This window comes from Nomascus leucogenys, chromosome 24 (genome assembly GCF_006542625.1).
Source record: "Nomascus leucogenys isolate Asia chromosome 24, Asia_NLE_v1, whole genome shotgun sequence".
In the NCBI taxonomy this organism is placed as follows: Eukaryota; Metazoa; Chordata; class Mammalia; order Primates; family Hylobatidae; genus Nomascus; species Nomascus leucogenys.
The window spans coordinates 24361198-24377839 of NC_044404.1; the positions used below are offsets into that span (position 1 = coordinate 24361198).

Genomic DNA, 16642 nt, shown 5'->3' on the forward strand with positions numbered 1-16642 from the left:
TCAAGTGATCCTCCCACCTCAGCCTCCCGAGTAGCTGGAACAATGGGCACACATCACCACTCCTGGCTAATTTTTAAATTATTTTGTAGAGATAGGGTCTCACTATGTTGCCCAGGCTGGTCTTGAACTCCTGGGCTTAAGTGATCTTCCCGCATTGGCCTTCTGAAATGCTGGCATTATAGGCATTGAGCCACCGTGCCTGTCCACTTTTCACTTTTCTTCCTCAAGTAGTCTTACCCTAGTTTGTATCTTTCCCCTTGCTGTATCTATTTTTCTTGACCATTTATCTATTTTGCTGTATCTATTTTTCTTGACAATGTATAAATATTTTTAAGAAGCCTATCTTTGCCCAACTCTGGTCAGGGTCACTGGCAATCCATATAGCTACTTGATTGTTACAGCCCTCAACAAAAATTAAGTCCCATATCTTACGAAGAGAAGGAATGGGGTGGGGCCAGTACATTTCAGCCCACTGCCGGCTCTCTTTTTAGTCCTATCAGATTTCTCAATAGTTTGACAACCAATTAGATTAAGCATTGTAAAAATCATATTACACCAAGATGTGTAAGAGTAACAATTTCCTGGCATGCCTAAACATCTCAGGAAAATACTTGCTTAGTGCACTCAGTGATGACAAAATTGGTTTGGAAGGATCAAGTTCTGAAGATTCCTCTGGCTTCTCTTCCCACCCTGGCAATGGGTAGAGATGGGAAAAAGTTACTTAGAGACACAGGGTCCAATTTACCTGCATGAAATTTGAGGAGGCAGTTATTCTCCTAATTAGAACCATGGGCCTTTGGAGAGAAAGGACCAGATGTCCAATATATAATTATGCAATGAATGAAGGAAATTACTGACCAGTTAATGCTTTACTCAAGAGAAGTGGTTCTCACCATCGAGGGAAACATGCAAGTTCCTTTCTTGGACAATGAGACACTGTTGGACACCGGTGACTGGTGAATGACATTGTAGAACCCAGGACCTGGGATATCATTCTGAAAGGGAAAAGAAGGTGGTGTCATCGAGATACTTCAATTCCCTTGTGCTTTTCTACAGGCTTCACATCCATTAACACTAAGCCTTACCGTAATCCCACAGCACAGGCGCTACCACCACTTGGCAGGTGACAGCCTGGCTCCACCATTTCCTGACTTGCCCGATCTTCGTCTCAGTTACCAAGTGGTGGGGCTGGAATTCCAAGCCAGGCTAGACTCCCAAAGCCCTTGCTCTTTCCACTGTGCCCTGCCGCATTCCGTAAGAACACAGTTGTTTTTTCAAGTCATTAGAGAAATGGGCCTAAAGTGGGACACTGAATGCGGCTGATGTGCAAGTCAGTGTGCAGTGATTGGGTAAGCCAGACCCACGGCAAGGGAAGGGTGAGCGATTTCACGTTCACCCCACCCCACCCCACCTGACTCAGCTTCCTCCTCAGCCTTTCAGAAGAGAAACCAGGGAGTGTTTCTGTTTATAAAGCAAAATGAAACAAAAACAACCTTCATCCCAAACCAGGCCATTTCTAACTCTCAGACAGAAAGAGGCAAGCTCTTAAGGCTCAAGTGCTGAATGATGCAGGCATGTGAGAGAGGAATAAGTGAGAGGTCACTTCCAAGTTCATTTCTGCTGTGGCAGCTCATCGGGCTTTCATTGCATTTCCCGTGCTAGTTACCAGGGGGAAGTAAATGTTGACAGAAGCTGGCTGACTGGTGTGAAATGCTAAGGATGCTCCACTGTCACAAGAGGTTCCTGGGTACCTGCTTGGTGTCAGAAGCTTTTCAAAGTTGGTCTCATTTTCACCATCAGCCAGTGAGGAAGGGATTACTGTCCCCCTTTGATAGATGGAGACACCGAGGCACGTGGAGATGAATTTGCCCAAGGTCCCACTGCTGTAAGTGGCAGTACCTGACTTCAGTGCCAAGCCCATGGTGTGTGCTGTCTTGTTTACTCCTCACAACAAGCCTTTTACAGTGAGGTATGGTCAGGGCTACTTTAAGAAAAGTGAGGCCCAGAGACACAGCTAGTAAGTGGCAAACCCCGGAGCTGAACCGAGATGGCCCGACTCCAGAGCTTGCTATCTCCAATCTCTGCCACTCAGGCCTGTCCTGTCTCCACCATCCCTACTGCCTTCCTTAGGGTAGAAAGCCCAAGGTACCATCAGTGCCTTCCAGGACTTTCCAGTCTGGCTGGGCAGTGTGTAATTATGGTTTCATATAAGGAATAGGGTCAAAGTGCTGTTAACAGGTTCTTCTGTGCTGACTTTTAAATGCAGTGAGTCCTTTCACCCTTGCCCCATGGGCGGTGGCGACAGGGCTGCTGATTCCTGCTTTAGGTGAGAATGATCCCCGGTGGACGGAAGAGGAACTCACTGCCATGGAGAGTGAGGCAGGCAGCAGGAGGCGCTGTGGAGCCAGGCACCCCAGCACCCCAGGCCGAGAGCTCAGGAGAACCCTGGCGTTGTGGATGCAGATGCGAAGGGCTACCGGGAGACAAGGAAGAGATTTTTCTAGGCAGCTGTTTTCAGGGTAAGCATCAATTTATTGAGTGCTCATTGTGTGCCAGGCACCGTTCTGAGGACTTTACATGTACTATTAGCTCACTTAATCTCCATTTTAAAGAAGTTGGGGCCAAAAGAGATAAGGCCCATATAACTAATAAATGTCAGAGCCAGAACCGAGGCACTCTGACCACAGAGTCTGCTCTTAACCACGAAACCAAACTAACTCTCAAATGAGATCGTATAGGATTAAAAAAATCCCCACTGGGTTATGAATCAGAAATTGTAGTCTCAGTGCTGCCACACGCTAAGCGATCTTGAGCGAGTCACCTCTCTGCACTTCCTTATTTGTAAGTCCAAGGTGTTGGGCCTTGGGGTGCTTTTGAGCTTCCAGAGTCCCTGAATCTAGGAAAGCTGACACAGGAAGTGGCACTGTGACTCTTCTAGGTTTAAATAGTAGATAGTGAAGACACACACCTCTAGCTCCTGGTTATCACCACACTCTGAACCTGACCATCAGTTTGCAAGAATTTTCTGAGCACTCATATGTGTCTGAGGAGCTAGGGTTTCCAGACAAAATGCAAGACCTAAATGCCTGCTCCATCCTACCTGCCCAGTTAAATTAGAATTTCAGATAAACTGCAGATGATGATTTTAGTATATCCCATGCAATATTTGGGACATACTTGTACTAACAGAGTTGCCATTTATCTGAAATTCTAATTTAACTGGACATCTTGTATTTTCATTTGCTGAAGCTCACAACCTTCCTGGGCTTTAATCACACTTTAATTCTGCCACTTTGCAAACTGGCTTGAGTCCAGGGCAAATGGGAAGAAGGCTGTTACCACTTAGCCTGGAGGAATGGAGTGCTGCCTGTTTGTTCTTAGTGAGCAAAAGGGAGTCCTCCAGGCAGCGGCAGCTTGTGAGGACAACTGTTAAAAATTCCAAAATGTTGCTGGTGGTGGCTTGAAATTGGCCACGGTGGGAGTATTTATACCACAAAAATGGGCAGATGCTACATCTCAGCACTTTTCTTCGAGGAGGGTAAATGATGGGTGACCAGCACACCACCACCCTCGTGCAACGCTCAAGTAGGTCTCTGGGAGGGAAATGTCAAGCATTCTCCTGCAACTTCTAGAGGTGGGCGGATGGCACCCTCGGAGAGACCTTTCGCCTGTGCAAAACCAGTTCCTGCGACTGACATTCTGTGACTCGGATGAATTTAGGCCTCTCAGAGCAAATCCCAGAGAACGAGAATCCAAGTTGTGACTGGTGTGAACTTAGCCACTCCTTGGTTTCTTGGCAAAAACCAAATAAACAAACAAAACAAAAACATGTATGGGGAGGGAGAAGGGAAGAGAACTCTCATTTACTAGCGCTCTATGGAAGCCCTACCCGCTGTCTCCTTCGCTGCCTCTAAGTGTGAGGATTAAAGGGGTCAATACACACAAAGTGGGTGGAAAAGCGCCGATGCGGGCCGCCATCATCATCATCATCACCATCACCACGCACGATGTTGCCCGCTACCGCCTCCATGGAGCCACGACCCTCCCTTGGGAGTCACAAACCTTCAGAGTGGGACTGAGCAGCTTATAAGCAGCCTCTTAAAGTCCCCTGCGTGGGATGGGGCAAAAATGCCATTTAGCAGACACTGATTGAAACCTACTGTGCATCAGGACCTGTGCCAAGGATGGAAGATACAGGCGCAACCTGTTAGCGGCTCACAAGGTCTAGGAATGGGAGGAAGGAGATGCATCACAGCAGTGCTCATGGATGAATGTGTGGTCGTGACTCGATGGGAAATGCGCAGACTTGAGTTGGGGTCATTTGATCCATTTTTGAGGGATTTGTGGGGTCTGGAAAGGACAGCAATGGCCACTGCCCAAGGAGCCCCTAGGCAGGTGGTAGAGGTAAGACAGCACACACATTAACCTCGTATCAAGGGCATAAGACAGGCTGTGGGAGGTACTTCTACCTGGGGAAGATGCTGGGGAAAGAGGGTCTGAGGACCAGGAGCTGCTACCTGGGTTCATCCTCACTCTGCCCAGCCTCGACTGCACAAGCTACTTCACCCTCTTTTCATCTCGGGATCATTATCTGAAAAGTATGGATAATGATGGGATTTAGCTCACGGGGTTATTATGGGGATTAAATGAGGTAATAAATGCAAAGGTCTTTGAGGGGTACCTGGCATGTCATGAGTGCCAGCCCAGTGTTTGCAGACCCCTTAGGAAGGGGTACTGGTGACTGATGCAGAGAAGTCAGGCTTCACAGAGCAGGGAGGCAGGGCAGACCCTACTGAGGGTCAGATATGCAGCTGAGGGCACACTTGGGGCAGCTGTCCCCTTGAACATGGTGACTTCTGCAAACTAAACCTCCTTTCATCTAAATATCCCTGGTCTAGTGTCATATCAAGTTAATAAGTGAACAATATTAGCTTTGTACGATTTCATCACAAATTAACCACTGGCTGGCTTCCCATGTGGGAAGGTAGATTTACTATGGAATGGTATTAACACATATTTTTAAATTGTTCCCATCTAGAGCACATAGTACCTATGTCCTACCGGTATTTATTTATTCAAGCCTGGAAGGGATGAGGTTTAGAGCCATGAAATACTCATTCCTGGCAAGGGCTTACCTACCTATTACAACATCTTTATTTTTAGGATGAGGAAACAGAGAAGCAAAGACATTAAGTGGTGTCCTTAGGGGTACACAGTTTGGGAAACAGTGACCACAATCCAGGGTGAAGTGGAGACAGAAACAGGGAGGCGGGGGTAGAAAATGTCCGACAGGCCGCTGGGCCATGCTCTGTCACATAGATCAGGCATGTCTCTTCACCTACGCACAGTTACCAGCACATCTGTAAATAACTCAAAAATGTTCAGGAAAAGACTTCATTTCCAGCAGCCAAAACTGCCAGTCCAGACACTGAGCTCTATGAAGGATTCCTTGTACTCTGCAGTAAGATTCTCATGGGGAATGTGAGCTGGGCAACGAGGCCCTGATGGTTCACTGCAAAGTTAGCCTGATAAGGTAATTGCACATTTCAAACAGCACTGATTCTCTGTGTCAAAGTTGTGCTAAGATGGGCCACAGCACTACTGTGAGGAGGCAGCCATGTTCAATCTGGAGCAAGGGTGTGCGTGACTAATGCTTTAAGAAGGGTGGTGAAGCCCTGGAGTTTTAAAATCTGTTTTTAATTTGTATTGCCTCACTAAATTATCAGGTGATGTTAAACAAGATCTTTAACTTCTCAATGCCCATTTCCCTCAGGAAAAATGAGAACGAACATAGAATAGGAATTTGTTTTTCTGTTTTTATAACTTGAGGAGACCGCGAAAATTATATAATCCAAATTTTATGTTTCAGTTGAGGAAACTGAAGCCCAGAACAGTCAAGTGACTGGTTTAAAGGCACATAGCCAGTGACAGAGTAGGACACGGAAAGCCTGATTGATGGATCCCCTGCCCTTTCCATAAAATTCCATCCTTATTTCTAAAATGCTTACAAATGCTGAGATGAGTTTTCATGTTGCAAGTAACATGACCACATTTAAAAAGTTGGAACCCAATCTCTGAGCAATTCCCGTCTTATTCGATGCTGCCTGTAGGTTTGGCTACCTGCCTCCTTGGTTCCTTTAGTCGAAAACATTCTGAGAAGCAATCACCTTTTAAAACACTAACTTGAGAAGTAAGCCCACTTGCTTTCTGAATTTGAGTGTTCAGAACTAGATCACGGGGCATGGGGCCCATCCACGGTAGCTGACATCCTCCCCTGTCTTCAGCTTAGTCTGCGTTGCTAAGGCCTTTTCCGAAACTTGCTGACTTTCACAGGCCAAATTTACAGCTTTGCGGGCCACAAAGGCAGGCGTGGTGCAGTGTGGAAAGAGCAAGAGGCTTTGGAGTGAACTACACCTGGGTTGAGGTCTAATTCTTTCAACATTGATTCAGCAAACATTTATTTTGAGCCTCTTATGTGCCAAACCCTGTGTTGTGTGACCTTGGGTGGGCCATTTAACTTCCCTAAGCCTCGGTTTCCGCGTGTTAAATTAAAATAATAAACCCTTCCTTTCGGCATTGTTCTGAGGATTAGAGATAAAAGGCAGTCTAAAAGTACACATGGTAAGGATAAGTAAATGGTGGCTGCTATTGTTTTTATCGGAGGCTGGGCTGCAAATATCCTAGAGAGGGACAATATATTATCATTAAATTGACAAATGGGAAAGCAGACAGAAAATGGGAAAGAGCCAAACAGTTAAAACAGAGAAACTAGGGAGAGAAGAAAACTCCTGAGCAAATATGTATTATCTTTGGAGAAAACCTACAAGTGATTTAAAACTGTGTGTGTGTGTTTGTGTGTGTACACTCTATTCTTTATTATTTGCTTTCTTAGAATCCTAAAATATCAGAAGTGGAAGAAACTTAAAACATTCTCTAGTTCAGCGTTCTCATCTACCAAGGAGGAATCAGGCTGAGGGCACCAGGGCTGGCCAAGGCCCCTCACTCCATGCCTGGGCTCCGTTCAGAACCTAGATCTCCTCATTCCCTCTCTGCCATCTGGGCAAGGTGATGGGATGAAAACCATTTTTAGAGTGCAGCAAAAGATACGTGAAATGAGGACTCCTCCAAAAGAACGTTATTCTAAAGGTCTTGCTTAAATGAATGAAGGAATGAAAATCTTTTTAGACTCCAGGGACGCCTGTGAGTTGCTTCTGTCCCCTGCTGGTGAGAGAGGAGAAAGTCAGGTCCCAGAAATCCCAAAGATTAAATAAGGACCGGTCAGAAACCACGCAGAACTTTCCAGGTTAGAGAGGAAAAGAGATGCAGCAAGATTTAGGGAAGGGGGGGTGGTGGGTAACACAGGAATATGATAACACGTTGTGGTGGTGGTGATGATTTTGAGATGGAGTCTTATTCTGTTGCCCAGGCTGAAGTCCAGTGGCGCGATCTCAGCTCACTGCACTCTCTGCCTCCTAGGTTCATGCGATTCTCCTGCCTCAGGAGAGGCAGTAGTTGGGTCTACAAGTGTGCGCCACCACTCCCAGCTAATTTTTGTATTTTTAGTAGAGACGGGGTTTCACCACGTCGGCCAGGCTGGTCTCGAACTCGTGACCTCAGGTGATCTGTCTACCTTGGCCTCCCAAACTGCTGGGATTACAGGTGTGAACCACTGCACCTGGCTAATAACACAGTGTTTAAGGAAGTTTTTTTGTTTTTAAAGTAGGGCAGGGCTCATTACAAAGGTAATTTTTTTTTTTTCCCCAGACAGGGTCTCGCTCTGTCACCCAGGCTAGGGTACAGTTGCGCTATCTTGGTTCAATGCAGCCTTGACCTCCTCAGGTTCAGGTGATCCTCCTTCCTCAGCCTCTTGAGTAGCTGGGTCTACAGGCACACACCGCTATGCCCAGCTAATTTTTGTACTTTTTTCTTTCTTTCTTTTTTTCTTGTAGAGATGGAGTTTTGCTATGTTGCCTGGGCTGGTCTGAAACTCCTGGCTCAAGCAATTAATTCTCCCACCTCAGCTTCCCAAAGTGCTGGGATTACAGGCATAAGCCACCTCGCCTGGCCCTCCAAAGGTAATTCAAGATGTATTCGACTCTTCTTTTCCTCTTGTGTTATTTGAAGTCGTGTGATTTCCTCTCACAAGGATGGGGAAGATTTTTTTTTAACCTTTTACTTAATTGATAACATGGGAATTTTTGCAATTTTTTAGTTTTATAATGATTTTTAAAATATATCGTTTTCTTAAAATAGTTTTGGCCCAGTTCAATATTTTTGGCCCAGTTCAATATTTTTGGCGCCATAAATCCGGACATAGTTGTTTTTCCTTGGATGTCCCATTTTTCAGGCTCGTTACAGTTAGTCCAGTCAGTGCCCCTCAGTGCAGCTGGTGCCAGGGCTCCTGGGAGCACACTGCCCTCCACTGTCCACAGAAAGACACAGCAGCCAGACAGAACGTGCCTGTCCCGCAAGGCTAAAATTCAGACTAAAATGAAAGAACCCCTAAGACAACGTCATTACCTTCTTATGAGAAAATCTCTTGGCTTGACTATTGAATCCTTTTTTTTCTGATTCTGGGATTACCGAAGCTTGAGATTTAAAAGGAATGGATGACTCTGTTGGATATGCAGCAGTAAAACCTAAACAACAAAAATGAAATAAAATCAAAATGAATACAAAACAATGATTGACAGATGTGGAAAACACCAAGGTGTATATTAAAGTTTTATTTTAAATGGTAGAGAAGAGAAACTTGCCTTTTGACAGGAAACAGACATGAAACCGGATTTAAAAAAAATTTCTAACTTTCTTTCCCTCTCGGCAATTTATCGGACTTCCCCCCTCCAGTTCTTAAACTAGTGAGATGTGGTCACATAAAGTACCTTAAAGCAGGCGTCCCAGGGAAAAGGAAGGAGATGATAGTAAAGACATTCTTGCCAGGCAGGAAGGAGACAGCAAAACTATTCTGGGAGCAGCCTGGACAGGGCGCGGTCAGAGGACAGAGGAAGCGTCCTCACTGCTCCTTGGCCTAGATTCAGACACCAGCATTAGGCCGTTAAAATCCAAAGAGGTTAGGGAAATCCCATTCTGGGGCTGGCTCTCACTTTTCAGCGCACTGTGCAAGACAGGCGTTAAGTTTTCGTTTCTGTTTTGAGCAGACGTGGGGTTAAAAAGCAGAAAGGGATCATCTATAAGAACTGAAGTTAAAAGTTCGTTTGTCTAGGTTGTGATGTATACATGCATGTCTGATGTATAAACTCCCCTCCTGCCGAGACTTCCACAACTGCTAGAACTTGGCAGCATCTGTCTGCATAGCAGGTTGATTATAGACTCTAACCTGTAAGTGTAATGGACTCTGACTCCAGTTTTTTGATGTTTGATGGCTGATAGCTCTTCAGCTTCACCACTCCCTCATTCCCTTCTGCCCCACCACTGGGCAAGCGGATGAGAAAGCCCAGAGCTCCCTCCCGTGGCACCAGCTGGAAGTTCAAACCACGCAAACCCCTGCCCTCAGTCCAGCCCCGCTTTCCAAACATAAGAAAACCCCCAAGCCAGGCTCCTTTCCCTGCTCTCTCAAGCCATTATTGGATCAGGTTAGGAAGGCTGTACTGCTGTCCTCAGAAGGCCTCACTATGTGGGTGATAAGCCTTTTCCTACACTCTTGATGAGCGTGTGTGTGGCACCATAAGTCTTCACATCCAAACCAAATTTTGGGTGGGGGGTGCATCCTGACCCTGTAGGCTGTTCACAACAGTAAGCCAAATTATTTTAACATCAGAATCCTAACCCTCAGAGAGAAAATACGTGCAGAAATGGGGGAAAAACAGTCAAGAGAAGGAAAGAAGAAAGTATGTGTTAGCTATGGCAGAGGGTGGTTTATATGGAAACTATCAGTAAGGCTCATTTCTTCATCTCTGAATTTTTTTAGAAAAACAATACTCCTTTTCAGAGTGGGAAGCATGAAGACAATAGGGATCCCTCAAGGGGTACAATCATGAACCAGCTTCACAGATGAGGAAACTGAGGCTTACGGGGATTAAGTTACTCATCCAAAACACCCAGCACTTAAGCGGAACAGGTGGGGTGTGAACATGATTTGCCTAATGAGCCTGGGCTCTTGAGTTCTGAGCTGTGCTTCCTCTTCCTGAGCTGGCCTCTAGTAAGTGCTCAATAAACACAATGGGGAGAGGACACTCGAGCCTCATCTGCCTGGGTGGAGGATGATGCAAGTAAAAGGAGCTGAATATGTGTTTAAGTAGAAAATATTTGGGGATACCAATATACAGTAAATGTATTCTTCTCCTCCCCTCCCCATTTAAGTAGATGAATGGCTATGTTCTTGGTTTGTTTGCTTTAAGAGAGCTATACAGCAAATCCAAAGGCAGAAGCAGCTGCGAGACTTCCTGGCTTTTGTCTCTAAAAGCCTAAGCCTATAGAACAGCTAAGAGAATGTGCAGAGGAGGCAGTAAAGACAGTTATTTAAAAAAGGTTAAAGGAAGGACATTCTCCTGGGGAAAGGAGAGGTTTCTGCCTGACTGGAAAGGAGATCCAAGGCTTCTGGCTATAACAGAACGGCATGTGTCAGAGCAGCCCTCTTGATGAAACAATTTAAAAAGTAGAATTTTTGAAAAACACTCTGGATGACTGAACTCCTATTTCTAACCAAAACAGGACTAGATTTGCCCTCCCAGCTGGAAAAAAAAAAAGTTAAAAATGGGCAAGATATATAAAGCAATCAAGACACTGGACATCAGGCGACAAAGGACAGGGATCCCTGAGAGAAGCAAAATAAATGAGGTTGGCAATAAGATGGCCTCCAGCTTTCTGCCAGGAGAAAATCTCCAGACCACAGCACAGGAAGAAGGGATCCAGATGGAGCCCCATGGTCTTCCTGAGTTGAGGAAATAGATCTGGGAGTCCAGAAAGGCCAAGACAGCTAAGTTCACAGAGCAGAGTACCAGAGAAGAGAGAGCTACCCAGATGGAGAGCTATGGAGCTTTGCAATAGGGTCCCCTGAGTAAGTTCCTGGGTATTGACCAACACATACGCATGAGAAAACTACCCAGGGCTGGAGAAGGAACCGCCTGGCAGAATTGAAGTGAGCAATCCCTGAGGCTTCCACAGGGCCAGGAATAGCTCCTGTTTTCATGAGACACAGCGGGAAAACCTCATAATTCATGGAACATAGGGTATGCAGGAGGGTTTCGCCTCAGAAATAGGGCAAAATTACCCCTAGACTAAATACTGCTCTGGTTCCAGCTAACAAAGCTTTAAAGCAAGACCTGAAAAGATCAAATTGTTTCCAAATAATTTAACTGCATCTCAGAACAAAGCACAAGAACATGTATGGGACTACAAAAATAGCACATAAGAAGTAAAATTCAAAATACCTGGCACTGATAAAAAATTAATAAGAGGAAGAAGGAAAAAAATACTTCAAAGTGGGGAGAAAATAAATAATCAAAACCAACTCAGAAATGATGCAGATGATAGAATTAGTGGAGAAGAACATTATAACTGCTGCACTAACTGTATTTCATATGTTCCAGAAGCCAGAGAAAAGACTGAACATATTAAGTAGATATGGAAAATATAATGAAAAGATCCAAATCAAACTTCCAGATGTGAAAACTAAATGTCTGAGATTAAAAATACACTAGATGAGATGAATAGCAAATTAGACATTAGAGGAAAAAAAGATTAGTAAACTTGAAGACCTAGAAATAAAACTATACAAAATAAAACACAGAAAAAGGACAAGAAAAAGGATTAGTGAGTTGTGTGGAAACTTCGAGGAGCCTAATATATATGTAATCAGGCTCTCAAAAAAAGAAATATGAGGAGAGAAGAAATAGAAAAAAATAGCTCAAGAAAAAATGGTTGAAATATTTCCAAATTTGATTAAAAAAAAACTGACTCACAGATTCAAGAAAGTCACTTAACATCAAATACAAGAAACATGAAGAAAACGACACCGTAGGCCAACCATAATCAAATTGCTTAAAAAGTGATAAGAAGAAAATGTTAAAATTGGGCAGAGAAAAAGGACATGTCACATATGAAGAAACAAATATGAGAATGACGGCAGATTGGTATTGAAAACAACACCTTTAAGGCACTAAAAGGAAAAAAAAAAAAACCTGTCACCCTAGAATCCTGTACCCGTAAAAACATCTTCAAAAGCAAAAGCAGAATAAAAACTTTTAAAACTAGCAAACGGGAGCTACAAGAAATGTTAAGGGAAGCCCTTCAGGCCAAAGAAAATGATACCAGTAGGAAATCTGAATCACATAAAGGAATGAAGCTCTGGAAACAGTAAATATGTGGGTAAGTAGAAAATATAAAATTATGAGTATACATTGAATTTTTTTTTTTTTTTTTTTTTTTTTTTTTTTTTTTTTTTAGATGGAGTCTCGCTCTTGCGCCCAGGCTGGAGTGCAATGGCGCGATCTCGGCTCACTGCAAGCTCCGCCTTCCAGGTTCACGCCTTTCTCCTGCCTCAGCCTCCCGAGTAGCTGGGACTACAGGCGCCCGCCACTGCGCCCAGCTAATTTTTTGTATTTTTAGTAGAGACGGGGTTTCACCGTGTTAGCCAGCATGGTCTCAATCTCCTGACCTTGTGATCTGCCCGCCTCGGCTTCTCAAAGTGCTGGGATTACAGGCGTGAGCCACCAAACCCAGCCTTGAATATTTAAATATAACATTTTAAACATTTAAAAAGTAATGATTATGGGCCAGGAGTGGTAGCTTGTAATCCAGCACTTTGGGAGCCCTCCTCGCCAAATTAGCCAGGCATGGTGGCAGGTGCCTGTAATCCCAGCTATTCAGGAGGCTGAATCAGGAGAATTGCTTGAACCCGGGAGGTGCAGGTTGCAGTGAGCCAAGATTGCACCACTGCACCCCAGCCTGAGCAACAGAGCAAGGCTCCATCTCAAAAAAAAAAAAAAAATTACATAAAGCAAAAATAACAACTGTTTTGTAGGGTTTATAGCATATGTACAAGTAAAATGTTTAACAACAATAACATAAAGGCCAGGAAGGGAAAAATAAAAATATACTGTTTTAAGGTTCTTCTACTATATGTGAAGTGTTACAATATCACTTGATGGTAGACTATAAGTTAAAGATATATATTATAAACTCTAAAGTATGTAGGGATCAACAAACTTTTTCTAAGGGCCAGATTGTACATATCTGTCTATCTATCCATCTATAGCTATCTATCTATCTTATTGATCTATATTTTGAGACAGGGTCTTGCTCTGTTGCCCAGGTTGGAGTGCAGTGGTGCAGTCATAGTTCATTGCAGCCTTGACCTCCTGGGCTTAAGCAATCCTCCTGCCTCAGCCTCCCAAAGTTCTGGGATTGCAAGTGTGAGCCACCATGCCCGGCCAGATAGTAAATATTTTAGTCTTTGCAGTCTATTTATTCTCTGTGGCAACTATTCAGTGCTGCCATTATGGAGTAAAAGCAGCCACAGACAATACATAAATAAACTGGGGTGGCCGTGTTCCAATAAAGCTTTATTAATAGAAATAGGCAGTGGGTCAGATTTGGTCCAAGGAGCAAAGTTTGCCAACTGTTGCTTTAAGGTAACCACTAGGAAAATACTACAAAGAGTTATTCCTAATAGGCTAACAAAGGAGATAAAATTGAAGCATTAAAATACAAGAGACAGAGAAAAGGTAAATAAAGAACAGATGGGACAAATAGAAAGCAAGTCACAAGATGATAGACTTAAACTTATATACCAATAATCACATTAAATGTAAATAATCTAAATATCCCAATTAAAAAACAGAGATTCTCAGATTGGATAAGAAAGACCCAACTGTATGTTACTTCGGAGAAACATACTTTAAATATAAACTCAGAAATAAGTTAAAAGTAAAATAGTGGAAAAAGATTTACTATGCTAACACTAATCAAAAGATAGTTGGATATTATCAGATAAAGTAGATTTCAGAGCAAAAAATATTACCTGCAATAAAGAGGGTCATTTAATAATGGGGTCATTATGAGGAATCAGCTCCTCAAGAGAACATAACAGTCCTAAATGCTGATGTACCCAATAAAAAGAGATTGAAAATATAAGAAGCAGAAACTGATAAAACTGCAAGAAAAAAATAGAAAATTTCACAATTATAGTCAGAGATTTCAAAACATATCCCTCGATAATTCAAACAAGTAGATAGATCAGTAAAGATATATGAAACTTGAACAAAACTATTACCTAACCTGACCTAACTGGCATTTATAGAACACTCCACCTAGCAATTCCATATAAGCTGTCCTAGAAAACTGAAGAAAAAAAGACACTTCCAAACTCATTCAATGAGGCAACCACTATCTGATACCAAAACTATATGTCATCATTACAAGAGGGAAAAAAGATCACTAGAGATCAACAGCCCTCATAAACATTAATACGTAAATTCTTAGAAAAATTTTAGCAAATCAAACCAGACAATATATAAAAAGATAATACATCATGACCAACCCCAGTAATGCAAAAATAGTTCAACATTTAAAAATCAATATAATTCATCATATTAACGAACTAAAAAAGAAAAATCACACGAGTATCTCAACAGATAAAAAAAAATCATATCCCTATAACATATACTCTTTTTGTCTGGCTTCTTTCACTCAGCATAATTACTATGAGATTCATCTCTGTTGCTGATATATTAATACTCCATTGTTTTTTATTGTTGAGTAATATTCCATTGTATAAAAACATGATGTCTATTCATTGATGATGTAAATTTGAGTTGTCGCCAGTTTGGGGGCATTACAAATAAAACTGCTATGAGCATTTTATCTACAAGTCTTTAAATGGATATAAGCTTTCATTTTGTGGGGTAAATGCCTAGGAGTGGAATGACTAGATCATATGTTTAACTTTTTAAAAAACTGCCAAACTATTTTTCATAGTCGTTGTACTTTTGCATATCCCCACTATTAGTGTATGAGGGTTTCTATGACTTCACATTCTTATCAGCAATGGGAAGTCTTTTTAATCACAGGCATCCCATTAGGTATGTAATGGTATCTCATTATGGTTTTAATTTGCATTTCCCTAATGACTAATGATGCTAAGCATTCCTTCATATGCTGTTTTCCCTCTGTATATCTTTTTTTTGGTGAAGTAACTGTTTAGTAGATTCAGAAAAAGCTTTTCATAAGATCTAATATCCTTTGACGATTAAAAGAAAAACTCTAGCAAACTAGGAATAGGAGCAAACTTTGTTAATCTGATAAAAGGTGTCTATAACAAAAGCCTATAGCAAACAGGATACCAAATTGTGAAATATTAAAAGCTTTCCTTCGAGACAGGGAGTGAAACTAGTACAACTGCTATTATCCTTCTATTCAACGTTGTACTGAAGGTCTCTAGCCAATACAAACGCCTACATAAAATATATTAAAAATACATAAAATATATGGATGAGAAAGGAAGAAATAAATTTGTCATTTTCACAGATGACAAGATTGTATACAGGGAAATTGCAAAAGAATCTATGGATACCCTATAAGAGGTAATAGTTGGATTTAGTGAGGTCACCAGAATCAAGGTCAATATACAAAAATCAATTAATTTTTTGTACAGCAGCAACAAACAATTTAAAATAAAATTTAAAATTACCATTTATAACAGCATAAAAATCAAATGCCTAGAATAGATATAATGAAGATATGCAAGACTTCTACATAGAAAACTAAAACATTGAGAACAATTTAAGGTAACTTAAATAAAAGGATCTATACATGGATTAGAGAAGTTAATATTTATTGTAAAGATGTAAATGATCCTTAAATTGATTTCTAGAATCAATGCAATCCAAATTAAAATGAGAGTAGCTTTTTTAAGACATTAATAAGCTGATTATAAAATTTTTATAGCTACCCAGATTTCATCATTACACATTGTATGCTTGTATCAAAATATCACATGTACACCATAAATATGTACAACTACTATATATCCATAAAAATTAAAAATAAAAAAGTAAAATAAATTTATATGGAAATGCACTGGGGTCAAGAATAGCCAGCATAAACAAAGAAGTACAAAGTTGAAGGGCTTATGCTATTAAAGAGTTATTATAAAGTTACAGTAATTAGGACAGTATGATATTTGAACAGAACAAATAATCAAGAAGCAGAGCTGCATACGCCTGGACACTTGATTCATGACAAAGATAGCAAGAGCAATACAGAGTAGTAGAGAATGAGCAGCCTTTCAAAAAGTGGTGCTGGGTCAACATGGAAAACAACAGACTTGGGCATCTTCCTCAATCAAAAACAATTTCAAGTGAATTGTAGATCTAGATGTAAAAGGTAAAATAATAGAGTTTCTAGAAGAAACTTCTTGGGATGGGCAAAGATTTCTTAAGTATTAATAGAATAGACATCTACACTAAACATAAAGAGATTGATAAACTGGGCTATATTAAAATCAAGAGTTTCCATTTCTTAGCACATTGTTAAGACAGTGAAAACGAAAGTCCCAGGATAGGGGAAGACATATACCTATAGCTAACAAATGACTTGTTTCTAGAATAAAGAATCCCTATAAATAAGAAAAGGACAGAATGGTTTAAAGAACTCCTATAAATAAAAAAAAAGACAAGACAAG

The 16642-nt window shown here is 41.7% G+C and overlaps 1 protein-coding gene across 2 annotated transcripts in view; it reads right to left on the minus strand.

Annotated features, from left to right (window-relative positions):
- Positions 1-16642, minus strand: part of STPG1 (sperm tail PG-rich repeat containing 1) — a 57988-nt gene that overhangs the window by 26981 nt on the left and 14365 nt on the right. For both annotated transcript variants that reach the window (XM_030805142.1, XM_030805143.1), the window contains 2 exons: positions 8521-8639; positions 894-995 (listed from right to left, as the gene is read on the minus strand). In XM_030805142.1, the coding sequence (XP_030661002.1) occupies positions 894-995; positions 8521-8639 (221 nt within the window). The remainder of the gene's footprint in view (positions 1-893; positions 996-8520; positions 8640-16642) is intronic.